Source organism: Micropterus salmoides, unplaced genomic scaffold, assembly GCF_014851395.1.
Source record: "Micropterus salmoides isolate LMB-PRFRI ecotype aquatic unplaced genomic scaffold, ASM1485139v1 Ms_hic_scaffold_3, whole genome shotgun sequence".
NCBI classification, from domain to species: domain Eukaryota; kingdom Metazoa; phylum Chordata; class Actinopteri; order Centrarchiformes; family Centrarchidae; genus Micropterus; species Micropterus salmoides.
In genome coordinates, this window is record NW_024042261.1 from 25,750,037 (window position 1) to 25,763,824 (window position 13,788).

Here is a 13,788-nt window from a genome sequence, read left to right on the forward strand (position 1 = left end):
GCAGGCATCTCTACAATCTGATGTGCACGTTTCCCGCTCAAAGTGACCTAGTTGCACTGTGGAGTGCTGGCTGCTTCTTTTATGTGCGGGAGAAAAATTACAAATATGTCCCAGATGAATGCAGACATCTTATTTTGAAAGCCGGGTAAACAGAATATCTGTTTTTCTTGTTATTTTCAACTCTCCTTCTCTTTACTTAGCCTAGTACTTATAAACTGTTGGGTGTGTAAAGTAATGCAAAAAACTTACTATGCATGGGGAATCTACAAATGTCTAAAATGTTAAGTGGTTTTCTTTTCTGTTATCATTCCACAAACAACAGGGTCAGACATGCAGCTGATTTTAGTATAATGTGTCACAGCGAACATCTCCTCATCTGCGCTACTAATCCTAAATATATTCTTGACATATAAAAAAGTGGTTAAAGCCTGGCTGTAAATCATCCACAAAACTTCACAAAGCTCGTGCAGAAGGCGGGATGCTGCACCACGCCCACACGTGGCGGTCATTGGTGTGCTTTCACGTACTGCGCCGCAACTGCGCAGCACCGCTGATCTTAAAGACTGCACCTTCTGCTGTAACCAGCGCAGCATTGAACAACATGATGTGAAGATCTGTTTTCTTAAACTGCTTGCACCCAAGCACAGTAGCCTATTTGTTAAAGGAAACAATACATCCACATTTACACTGCAGAACGACAGACTCGCTGTTTTCTTTTCAGATTTTTGGAAACTATGATCGCCTTTTTTTGTCACATCCAGATGTTTTGTTTTGCTGAAGAGGAGATGCTGCGGGACTAAGTGATGTTAAGAAGTAGTTCAGCTGCGAGGGCTCCGATATCCATTATTGCCTCAATTACCACCTAGCGCTTTAACGAGACACTGATTGCCAATGATAGGATCGTATCGCCTTTCAGGTGCTCTTAACGCGCAGGTGCTGAGCTAACAGAAAGTATAACGGGGTTTGCTTACAGAGGGAGGATGGTGGCGAAGATGGCGAGCTGCGGAACCTCTTGTCACTTGGAGGACGGGTAAGACTTTTTGTTGTTACCACGAAAAAAACAGATGAGTTTTGGCCTCTGGCTTTATATGAGTGTTTGTGTTTCATCGTGTGCAGTTTAGACAACGTAATGCATGCAGTGGAAGCAGCGCTAAAATCGCTCAGCGTCAACATAGGAAGTGCTGTCTTTTGTTGCTGTCGGGCAGTCGGGCTCTTGTGGTTGTGCTTTTTAAGTAAAATAAACAAATATACCATGAACTATACAATGCTTCCTTGTTATAAATTCGTATAACTGAATGTAGAAACAAAGAGGAAGAGGAGATCTCTGTTGGTGCCTCTCAGCGCTGCATGCTGCTGTGTTATTACAATGTGATGATTCACTGACAAGAAGAGACTACAGTGGGCGAGTAGCGTGTTTGATACCGTGAGATTACGATCTAAATATAGGTTAATAAACAGAAACAACTTTATAGGAGACTACTACAAAAGCAAAAAAAAATGCTACAGGAGAGAAAAACAACCAAATGTGATAATGTAACCTTATCTTACAGTAGACCACAAACAAGCACTTAAATGTAACTTGCTACTTACATTTTTATGATAATGCTCTGAAACACGTGCCATGTTACACACAAACACACACAGATGTTTTTTCTTACCAACACATAGTCTAATTTAAAAAAGTTTTTTTATTTAAAAACTGAGCATAATCCTCATCTGATTCTCGCCAATCTATGTAATAAATACAATATGTTTTAAAAGTTGTATTGTGAACCACAGACAGGTGAGGTGATACTGATGACTCATTGTCCTCTGTTAATGCTACTAAGTTGTCTCCTTGTCATCATTCACCCATAATAAGGACAAGGAAAGTCCCTGAACGAACAATACCACATAGGGTTTTACAAACATTGTACTACAACATATTAAAATGTTCAGTGAAATTACAATTAAATGTTCGCGAGGAACATGTAAATGGTTTAATTTAAAGGAAACTATATATAAGAAGGACGTTTATTTTTATGTTTATGACCCCACTATAAACATCATAGGGAAAGTAGTGAGGTTTAATATTAATGACTGAAGGTAGCAAAGGCCAACAGTTTTTTTTTTTTTGTACTTGTGTGCAGTAGATGCGGACCAGCTGACAGTTGTTTATCTACACCCAGATGTTTTCTCTCTTCAGTATGTTTATGGGAAGTTGTAGGAAGCATGAAGACCTAAATGTTATGGCCGTTATCTTTCAGCCAGACACAGACCAACACCCTAACAGAGGATTTTGTTATCTTATTTTGGATTAGGGAGGTAGAACGTCTGAGAACTCATGCAGGGAGTTTAATCATTGTCTGAAAACATTTGGCCGATGAAAAAGCAACCTTTTTTGTCAGAGGAAGAGAGGATTACCATGGCAACATATGAGCCTCAGTGTTGTTGTGGTGTGACTATTTGGCAGAGCCGCAAACGAGTTGACCTTGAACAGAAGAAAACAGTGTTTCCTGGACAGATGTTTGAAAACAAAGGAAACTACAGTGCCTTATCAGGATTAACAGACGCCAAATGAAAGACTACAAATTGGTCAGGCTTAATAATCCTAATTTCCTGATGCATCATTTTGCTTTTGATCACCCAGTTTGGCGTTTTTAGGAAAAGACGCCAGACGGGATATGACCTACTTTACTTCTGCTGGTGGTGAACTCGTTCTTCTTGTGGAGTTGGCTCTCTGTCTGTTCTCCCTGATGGATTTCAGGCGTGTTGCCTCTTGTTAAAGCTCTGTCTGCGCCAACAGGTTGCTCCAGTCCTCTGCTCAGATACAAGATTTGAACTATTGCACTTAGATCATTGTTTGTTTGATATACTACATTCCTGGATAGTCAGGCACAAATCACATATCAGAGGTAAATAGTCAGGAGGAACTGGTGTTGACGTCTGCCGTGCAGGGCTGGGCGTTATGGTTGAAGTTAATGTCACGTTAATAATATATATCACAATATAGCAGATGTGTCCAAAATCACAAGCAAAATAATCAAAATTATAATCAATGCAATGAAGTTATGCTTTATATGCTTTCATGTGTGCAAAACAAAGCTTTCAATTACTCATTTTTAATTACAGTGTGCTTAGAATCAGTCAATTAGACAGCAGAATTTTGCAGCTGACCATATGAACACCATATGATGTTGTCATCACAATATAATAGCACTAAAATTAAATAAATTATTATATCGAATATGAATCGTCCAGCCCCACTGCTGTGTCTGAAACAGAAAGCAGTGTCCACATGAATCTGACCAGCTTTATTTAATGGTAAAAGTACTCGGCTAGTATCTTTCCACAGCTGGTTTCCTGTGCTATCAACACTGCCCTGAAAGTGGGTCAGAGTGGGAGTTTGGGTGGGAAGGTGAATCTATCATTCGACAGGATGGGTTGATGTGAGAAGTGTGAGAAAGTGAGATGCAGGCCGCTTGTACACGCTTCCTGTTTTTCTAATTCATGCAACGGGTGTTCGTGTTCAAAAAGCAGAAGTGGTTTGAAGAGCCTGCAGCTGCACACTTTTAATTTAAAGTTGTCTGAATGTTATCTCCTCTGCCCTACAGAGACGGAGATATCCCTGCGCCTGAACACAAAGGTAAACATTAACCCATTTTCAACACCCTCCCTCCGTGTCTGTCCTCTGGCTCTTTTTAATATTTAAAAGGCTTAAATCCTATTATTTTGTCACTACTTTTGTTTTCCTTCCTTCCTTTGGCCTCACTGATCTCCATATCATTTTCCTTTAAAGGGCAGCAAGATTTATGCAGAGTCATACACTCACTTGTATCCCCAGTTTTGCATTTGCTATTTTTGCTAACTGCACCACCAGGTAGCTGCAAATTGAGCTTGCTGTATGTGGCAAGTCATGAACATGCTTTATTTTGTTTGTCTAGATCGGACTGTAGGGACAGAGCACAATGAGTCATCAGTTTCACCTTACCAGTGTTTTTTTAGGAAGAGACGCAGGGCGGGATATGACCTAGCCTACCTTTTCACGCCTGCTGATGGTGAACTTGTTTTTGGCCTATCCTGTCAATGGAGGGTCTAGATTAAATTTCACAGATTTTAAGTAGACCGTTTCTGAGTTGGTGATATCTCCAGAAATAATCTTTGTGCAGATTAAACTGACCCTTAGAGATCTCAAATTAACACAAAATTCTACTTATTAGATAGCAAAAAAAGCACTCTGTAGTTGACCTGGTAATAATAGATACACACGTACATACAACTGGTGATGATCTGAATTTTTCTCTCCTCATGCTGATGTAATAGGCTCAATACTGCCAAAGTTGGTGGCCTGCCATGTCTTAATGAATATAACAGGTAGCAGAAACACTGATTTTAATGACAATGACCAAGACACTGAATTTAGCAGACTTTGCTTCTTTTTCAGGAGTCATAAGCCAAAAAGGTTAAGAAACCACTGCTGTGCACCACACATCAACCCTTTCATGCCCTTGGTTTTGATATTTTTTTAGACCAGCAGATGGCAGGCAACACCCATTAAACTATCCAAACCTTTGTGGCTGTAGACAAGTGTGTGTGTGGATGTGGGTGTTTGCTCTCCACCTTGTTTGTCAGTCTGATGAAGGGAAGCGCCCATGCCAGAGTGAAGAGGGATGCCTGCTGGCCCACATGAGGCAGCAGAGAAAGAGATTGGCCATGGGAGGCATATGAGGACAAGGAGAGAGAAATGGAGGAGAGAGAGTGCAGAGGGAGGTGAAGCAGACAGATCGAGCAGAGTGGAGGAGAGAGATTGATGAGGGAGGTGCTGCGAGTGGAGCAGCGATGGCAGCATCTGCTTGTTAGTCTAAGATAAAACTCTGCGGGCCAGAGAGGATGGGCTCCATCCATTAGCCGGCCAGGCACCCAGCCAGATGGCTAGGCCCACGGACATTCACCGCTGCTGGGAAGAGAGGAGAAGCAGCTTCTCTGGACCCTTCTGTATAATGCGCCAGAATGTTAATGCATGGCACTCATCACAGGCGTCTTCACAGGGAGCCACAGTTCAGCTGCTAAGGAATGATGGATATGTAAAACCTGGTGGTGTATGTCAGACATGCTGAGATTTTTTGATGACTAATATGGATGAAGATGTTTTTGTTTTTTTTAAACACACACACAAACATAGAGGTACTCTAAAAGTAGAGGTCTCCACTGGGGCTGCACCTGTTAAAGAAATAGCCCCAGTGACAAAAAATAAAATTTGGTACTTTTACTCTTTTTTTCCTGACATTTCAATAGACAAGTCCATCTATTATTACTTTCCTTATGTAAGGAAATTCTTAAACAGTCTGTGTGTGGAGATGACGTGGCTGAACCTGAGGTTTTCTCTGATTTATGTTGCACGAGAAAGACAAATATGCTTTCCCCCTTATAAAACAAAACATTGGTTTGTTGAAAAGGACTGATGATAGCTACAAGCTTTACATATTATAGGGTGCTGTATGCTTGTTTTTGCTGTAGAATTATGGTTCCTTCTAAGGATAAATTAACACAAGACACTCTAGCTTTACTCTTCCTGAAGACTCTAACTGTTCATACATTAACTGTTGGGCAGTGAGTTGATGATGTGATCAAACCTTTAAAAGTGGTGAGTTTCCAAAAAGATGACGATGATATAGTTAACAAAAAATACTAATGACTAATTATTTGGAAATGTACAAGGACTTTTTTTCACATTTTGACATTATTGCATCAGTTTTTACTGACCAAACCGCACTGACCTCAAAACAATTGCTAATTTGTTACAGATAATCTGACAGAAAGTGACAACAGTAGTTCAGGTAAGCACATATATCACACCGGACATTTGTTCTTTCCACATAACTATTACAAAATCTTCATCTTCTTCAAAACTTTGCCATCTGCAGAAAATCTAATTTGTTCTGAAGATTAATTCCTTATTTTATTTCCAAAGTCATGTTACCTTCATGGCATGAATCCCTTTTACGCATCGTTCATTGGAAATTTGGTCTCTCACATGTCCATGTTGCATATTGTTTTATCAAACAGAGAACACAGGAACGTCCACTGAGGACAGCTCAGAGGGAGAGGAGGAAGATGAAGAGGAGGATGAGGATTCTGGTGAGAGATACACTTTGAATTGCTCCATTACAGCGCACATCTTAAAGGAATAGTTTAATTTGCTTATTCGGTTTCTTGCCGTCATATCTGTACATTAAAAATGAAGCTACTGCCGGGAGATGGTTAGTTTAGCTTAGCCTGGCTCTGTCCAGGGGTAGAAAAAATCTGCCTACCAACACATCTAAATCTCACTAAGTAACATGTTATATCTCGTAGAAGTGTAGTTTCCAAAATGTTGAACTACTGTGTTCTATTCATTTCTCTCTTTCTCACCCTACCCTACGTCGTGTTCTGACATTCTGACCAGAAGGCTGCGCTGAGAAGGATGGTGGAGAGGGAGGTAAGAACCAACATCCTATTATCAACCCTAGAAAATTATTTTTTAAGAACGTTTTAACTGAGTTAATCTCCTTTGTGTTCTTTGCAGACAACAAAGAGGCCGATGCAGAGGACAAACACGGTGCGATGCGTCAACATTGTGTCTACAAAATATCAGTACCTGTATTGTCAGACTATGCAACTTTTTATAACAGTCTTGTTAGTTGTTTACATCCAGACCGCCATGTCAGCTTGTTGTCGTAGTTGACATGACTTTAGTGGTAACTTAGTGGACGTTGGCTACAGCCTTATCTTAATGGCAACCCTGTTTCATAATTATAGCACAAAATGTCAGAACACAGAATTTGATTTGACATGTAATTGAGCCTATAATTGGACTTGTTTTATCCTCTAGAGTCAGACCCTGGGCCTGAAGCAGGGGTTTCAAATGGGAAAGGTAAGCAGATACATAACCAATGTAACACAACTAATCTTCTGGAGATAGCTTGTCTTCTAAATAACATCCCGTTTTTTGTCACACATTCTGACAGACGAGAGACACTTTAACATATGCTGTGACAAATGCAAAGCCATCCAGCAGGTGAGCTCTGAAACCAGATGTTTGTCTGGTAAAATGTGGTGATTTTAAATGTCTTGTCTGCCTGATGTTTTTAATTATACCTGATTTATATTTGACATTCCTCTGATATTGGACAGGACCTTGTAAAAGCCTTTCCTCCTTTGCGCATATCTATATATAGTATTTTAAAAATGTTTTAGCTCTTATGTTGTCTATGAAGATTCTCAGTCATCCAGGTCATAGTTATCCAACGAAGGTTAAAATCAAGGGCAACTGGACTTGGTTGAAGATACTGGAAGACGTTTCGTCTCAGTTCTCTGAACTGAAGAAGTCCTTTGGATGAGGGACGAAACGTCTTCCAGTATCTTCAACCAAGTCCAGTTGCCCTTGATTTTAACCTTCGTTGGATAGCTCTGATGTTATAATTGTCCAAACACATACCAACTGTGTTGGTTTGTCTGACAGAACCGTGGCTATGAGCTTGTTACGCCCAGGAGGATCACTAAGGGACGATTACAGTGAGTACCACTCTGATCTGCTCTGCACACATTTACATTGATTCTGTATGTACAGCATCACTGACTCTGTTTGTGTTTTAGGGTGCAGCTGGAAGGAGAGGGCACGTATGAGTGTTCGGTCACCGGCCTGGTGTTTGAAGCAGCGGAGCGGGTGCTTGTGCGGTACTCCGTCCTGTCCTGGTCCAAGTTCGGCGCCTTCCTCCGGGACTCCTGGAAATTTGCTGGACCCATCTTTAACGTGGACACAATCAATAAGGATGCGTCTGTCCTCAAGTCCATCCAGTTCCCTCACTCTGTCTGCCTTGCCGGTAAGAATGGATATCAGTGTGGTCTCAGTCTTATGTTATGAACATCCAATATTTCTGACAAAGATGTCACCTGGAGGTTGTTTTGAATGTAGCTTATGTCTGTGAGGTACAATTCTTTATTATTAAAATTACGACCCATTTGAAGGCCTTTACAGAAAATAGTTAATTTTAGTGAATATCATAATCTTTTATATATCATTTAAAGACGCTCTAGGTGAAAGATAAGACCTTCTTGTTCTTTTTTATCCTGACACAGATCCAGAAAATGAGATGATATTCAGCGTCCTGCACATAAAGGACAACCGTCCACTCATCGAGCCGACAATGGACCACTCAGGTAGCCATGTGAAGTGGAATGTCACATCACTGTCACCCGTGGGTCCCATCATTCAGACGAGCCAATCTGTAGAGCACCACGGGGTGGTCCTGGTCTACAAGCAGCTGGGCGGTGACAGCAACAACAATTACAGCTTCCACGTCTACCTGGCCACCAACAGTTCATCTGACATTAAGGTGAGTGTTGGTTAATAATGCGAGCGTCTTATTGTTACAAAGTCATCCCAGACATGGAAATTGATTAATTTCTTTAAAACAAAATGTAGGCTCAAGCAGGCTCTAAAACAAACGATTGATAGTCTTCCTACTCTTTACTAATGCAACACTGTCCGGGCAGTCTTTGCTCTGTCACAGTCTAATTTCTCCAAAACGTCATGTTGTTGCAGGATCCTATTTCATTTTGCCGCACTCAGTTCTTGGAAACCACATTCAAGTAGAGCCTTTAATTTGTCAGTGTTGTGACTGAAAAAAGAACCTTAATAATAATAATAACTCAGGAACCAGTAATATTTCAGTACCTGTACGGTGATGAAATTCTGCAATTATGTTAGTGGATACACATGTTATGTCTGAATACATACACCCATGTTTATTAGATGCACTTCTAATGCCCAGCTTCTTAAGACACCAATACATTTCACATTTAATTACCATTTCGTATGCATAAAACCGATAACAATTCACTTTTAAAATAATGTGAGTCAGCCAAAGTGTCAACCTTCTCGTGACTTTTCACTTCAAAGCACATTTTGTGTTTTAATTGAGGAATTTTTCTCTTGACGTGCCACGAAAGACAAACAAAAAAATACTTCCTTACATGCACGGCACAAAGAAATATTCCATTCATGAGATCATCACCTGAGCCTCTCTAAATTTTCACAACCTTTCTATCATGCCAACTAACGTACTTGATAAAACTCCAGCAAAATGCCTATGATACCTATGAAATTGTGTCTGAAAAGTAAGAACAGTATTAGAGGCAAAATGTAACTTTCACTTCATTTTTGGTAATTTCACCGGCGTTGATGGTGTAATACTTTATAGAACAGTCACCAGATTTCCAGGTTTGTGTAATACACCGAAGTGAAAATCTAGCAGAGAGTTGTTGTCATGAAATTATTCAGTATATTACAGTGCAAAAACTCTATGATATACTACATTATATCATATTGTCTATACGCATAAATGTGAGCATCTGTTTAAGTGATCATTGACTCTCTGGTGTTATTGACCTTATCAAACACTATGATATATATTATATGTTATTTTGTGCTTTTGTTTAGACTAGCCTTTATGGTCAAGTGAGAAATGTCAGTAGTATGTGTCAAAATGGTACTGATGCAACTGGTGTGTGTATTACTGTAAGCGCACCACATAATTATGACAGCTGCATGACAATAATGCTGAGTCATTTTTTAACACTGCGCTGCTGAGGTCACGCAGGAAGTGTGCTTGTGGTTGCGTGAGCATGTGTGTTGGAGAGGATGCAGCAAGTGAATAATCATACTTTATTTATTTTAACCTGGAAAATTGTAGTAATTTGTGTTTTCCCTTCTGATGATTTTTTCCATCACTGTGTATTATGCTAGCCTGTCCAGCAGTCACTGACCGGGGCTGAACTCTGAGTGGTTTGTTCTTCAGACACGCCTTCAGTTTTTCCACTTCAACTATGGAAAATGTGTTTTTTGAATGTTAATCACCTTTCAGCCTGCTAATCATCGATCTGCAAGAAACTGACTTATCTTCTGCCTCGTCTTGTCTTCCTGCTGTCCTTATGTGAACCAGGATGTAAACAAACAGGTGCGGGGCTACAAGAATCGTTACATTCAGATAGACAAGCCTCCCACATGTAAACTGGATGAGGGGACGTATCGTCTCATGAGCGAGCCAGAGGGAGACATCAAACCTCAGGTGTCTCTCTTTGCATGTGCATGTGTGTCTGCACACATGTTATCTTTTATATTGCAACTTATGTGTTGAAAACTACAGTATTGTGACTGTCAAGTGCTACACCATTATCATTGTCATCATCATCCTCATTAAGTTTGCATTTGTTATGCATTGACTACACAGTTACAGCATTTTTTATTATGTGTATGTGTCTCTGTGCAGGATTTGAAATTCACCCTTGCTGTGACTAAGATGAAGGGCTACTTTGAAGCTTTCTTTGAGCAGCCTCCTCCCTTTAAACTGTGTCTCATAGAGATTAACACTGAGGAGACTGTGTGGTCCGCAACCATCAGAGAAGGTACCAGTGCATTTAGTCACATTTGATGATTTACAGGTGAAAATCATCTAGGTGTTGTGGCTAAAATCAGGCTATGTTTGTTTGAATAGTCAAAGGTTTTGCAAACATTTTTCAAATGAACCAAAACATGTTCACATGGTGTTTTAAATGTTTCTTTGTTCGAATGTGGTTTCTACTCCAGAGTGATGACAATCTGTTTTTTCTCTACTCTTAGGTGACTGTGTGGATAACACAGAAAAAAAGGCAAGGAAAAGGACAAACAGTAAGCTGCTTGTTTTTCTTTCTTTTAATCAGATCTGTCCATCACAACATGATTTCAGCTTCTACAGGTTATATCTGGTTATATCTCTCCTAGGCAGACAGAGGAGCAGCAGCCCCTCAGAAGAAGAAACTGCCTGTAAAAGACCTCGATGGCAGGACGAGTCAGGTGACTTTCCACGTCTTTTACTAACTAGTAATTTGAGAGGAACTTGAAGCACATCTTTGTTTAGGCCCAATCAAGTTACCAAAACCTACTTCCAAATGCACCTCTCTGTCTAAAATTATACTGAAATAAAGTACCAGTGTGTGTTGTGTGTCTTTTCCAGATGGAGTCAAAAGAGTGATGACTCTGGGCCAGGACATGTCTGAGAAGCAGCTACTGCAGGTGGCCAAGCGGCTCGGGAAGGAGTGGAAGCAGGTGGCCATCTATCTAGACCTGAACTCCAGGGAAGTGGACGATATCCAGGCAGCAGAGAAAGATGTGACCATGCAGAAACTGAAGATGCTGGTGGAGTGGAAGAGCAGAAGGAGGCCAGGAGAGGCCACGGCGCACCACCTGTGGAAAAGTGTGGAGGAACTGGATGACTTGCCAAATGAGGTCCATCAGACACTGCACGGTAATAAACTACAGACAAACATATGAACCATCTAATAAATATAATAAAAAAACACCAGAGCTAATATGATCATGAGTCAATTCATTTCATCAATTGACCATCATTTTGATAATTTATAAACCATTCCAGCAATAAAAAAACTATCAAGACCAAGAGTCTATAGCCATGCTAGCAGCACTGTGAGACTATATTTAGACATAGTGGTGATTTAAGGTAAACGCTAATGTTAGTATTCTGAAAGACTCACAGTGACAATGATAACATGCTGTTTAGCAGATGTTTACCATGTTATCCATGGTAGTTTAGCGTGTTTGCATGCTAACATGTGCTAATTAGAACTAAATTACAAAGTGCAGCTGAGGGTGATGGGAATGTCTTCAGTTTTGCAGGTATTTGTTCATAAACCGAAGTACTGGACAAATTGACATTTTGAACTGATGGTGGTGGCGCTAGATAAAAACTCAGAGTCCTTGCAAACCAAAGACATAATAAAAAAACATGAATGTGCAAACCAAATTTTATTACAATTCATTCAATAGTTGTTGAGACATTTCGCTAAAATTCACAAATGTCAGCCTGCTGTGGTTGTAGTGGAAAAGTCAGGGTACCACCTAAGTCAGTATGATTTATCCTCTGGGGATCATGAATTTATATAGAAAATTCTGTGTCAATCCATCTAGTAGTTCAGATATTTCGGTCTGGACCTAATCCTAGCGTATAGATGTTGGGAACAGCATTACAAATGCTGAAATGTAATTATATTCTCACTCACACAGGAAAATAAAATTAATACTTTTATTTATTTAACTAGCCCTGATCCAGAGCTGTATATTACAGCACAATCTGCTCAAATGTGTTCCTGCATGTTGGTGGATAGATGTCTTCTTAGCTACCTATAAGCTGGGAAATATGAGTTAGGTGGCTGAAATACCAATTTAAGTCAGTACAAGCCATTAAAAATCAAAAATAGTTCAGGACTGCTTCCTTGCCCACTGCCCAGAGTGCTCAGTACTGTCACTGGTGGCCATAAGATATTTAATGTATATTATACTGTTCTACGGTTTGATCAAAATAAGGATCCATAGATTCATCATGGTTCTAATGACCACACATACACAATGGACAGACAAGTTATTCTGTTTTGTTTTTTGTCATTTTTCAGAGATGATGAACAATCGAGCAGCTAAGTGAAAGGCCACCATCTGGAAGAAAACTAAATCTCAGGAATACAACAAAGTAGAGTCGATCTACGAACCAAACATCAGCTCTCAGTTTGTGTTTCTCCTTTGTACGACATACCTAGACATGAAACTGACTGATGGGCTTCTGTCCTGCGGCATTACATGAAAGGGGCCATTGTTTATCTTTCAATGGGCACTTTCCCTCATTTAGTTCAAAGTTTGTGTAGCCAGAATTTGATGCTTAGAATTATCATGTTCAACAATAACCACGAGGTAAAGAGGTGTAGAGGTGTAGAGGTTGTTGAGAATATTTAGTAGCTAATCGTGTAGCCAGTAACACATGTAAATGTAGGTGCTGCAGTGTTGAAACTGCAAAAAATGGGAAAAATCCAACCTGTGTCTTGTTTCACTTTTAAATGTTATGTTTGTGGGACTTTTTAAAAAACAAGTAGGCATTACATCACATGCACATGCTTGTGACTGTCCAAAAACATCTTGGATGTTTTTTCAATTACGTTTTTATATCTGCAGATTTGTGCATATTTGTAAATCTCTTTTTTTTACCAACTTTTTCAAACCTGTGATCTATTTTTCTACTTTGTCTGTTTATGCCTATTTGTGCTGAACCTGTAGAACTAAACTGAGTCATCTAATTATGTTTATTTTGTTTAACTTGAATTATGAACCCATTCCTGCTCTCACGTGACTAGAATGCTCATTTTGAGTTTTGTTAAAGTGTAAATGTTGTTTGTTTGTGTGTATTACAAAAGTGTACACTGTTGGGGAAAAAAAACAAATCCTAAGCATTTGGATTCAGGGCTTCATTTAAGTAGTCTACCTGCATGAGTGCAGCTACAGCCTAGCAACATTCATATATTTTTTTAAGGCGTATTTCATATCTGTAGAGGTTAGAACAGTTAACGAAAACAAAATATACTGTAAGATGCCTCTGGACATATTTTAAATGTTCTCAACATCCATGCATTAGTGACAGATTTGTTTCTCTTTTACCCGTTGCCAAATGACACTGTTTCTAGATAACACTATTTGGGAAAAGCTGTAGAAATGGCATCTGAAATGTCGAATGTTTTAGGGTTGTCCATGCTGATATTATGCAGTAATACCACCAACAATCCAGTCCGTCCTTTTTGCACTTGGTTTCTATCCTATCTGAGTCCCTCCGAAGAACTGTGGAATAAATGTTGACTGAATTACAAAAGAAGGTCTCCCGGTTGTTTCTTTCTTACTTCTTTCTTCAGTAGTGTTATCTGTAATTACTGGTAAGTATCATCAGTTCTATTTTA

At 39.7% G+C, this 13,788-nt stretch overlaps 1 protein-coding gene across 2 annotated transcripts; it reads left to right on the forward strand.

Annotated features, from left to right (window-relative positions):
• The first annotated feature begins 651 nt into the window (after positions 1 to 651).
• On the forward strand, positions 652 to 13,703 carry si:dkeyp-97b10.3. 2 transcript variants are annotated; one of them, XM_038693657.1, is made up of 17 exons: positions 652 to 1,030; positions 3,594 to 3,625; positions 5,784 to 5,816; positions 6,046 to 6,117; positions 6,425 to 6,457; positions 6,545 to 6,577; positions 6,851 to 6,892; positions 6,987 to 7,036; positions 7,481 to 7,533; positions 7,615 to 7,841; positions 8,098 to 8,354; positions 9,963 to 10,088; positions 10,290 to 10,425; positions 10,640 to 10,687; positions 10,781 to 10,852; positions 11,013 to 11,303; positions 12,466 to 13,703. In XM_038693657.1, exons 1-17 carry the CDS (start codon positions 981 to 983, stop codon positions 12,492 to 12,494), a joined length of 1,584 nt encoding a protein of 527 aa, XP_038549585.1. In that variant the 5' UTR covers positions 652 to 980; the 3' UTR covers positions 12,495 to 13,703. The 2 variants fall into 2 exon arrangements, with proteins under 2 accessions (XP_038549585.1, XP_038549586.1); XM_038693658.1 differs by having other exon boundaries at positions 6,428 to 6,457.
• Positions 13,704 to 13,788: the final 85 nt, after the last annotated feature.

Coding starts and splice junctions, on each gene's coding strand:
- si:dkeyp-97b10.3 (XM_038693657.1), top strand. CDS start 981: ATGGTGGCGAAGATGGCGAGCTGCGGAACCTCTTGTCACTTGGAGGAC. Junction 6,578..6,850: donor CGATGCAGAGGACAAACACG/GTGCGATGCGTC, acceptor TTTATCCTCTAG/AGTCAGACCCTGGGCCTGAA. Junction 10,426..10,639: donor GTCCGCAACCATCAGAGAAG/GTACCAGTGCAT, acceptor CTCTACTCTTAG/GTGACTGTGTGGATAACACA.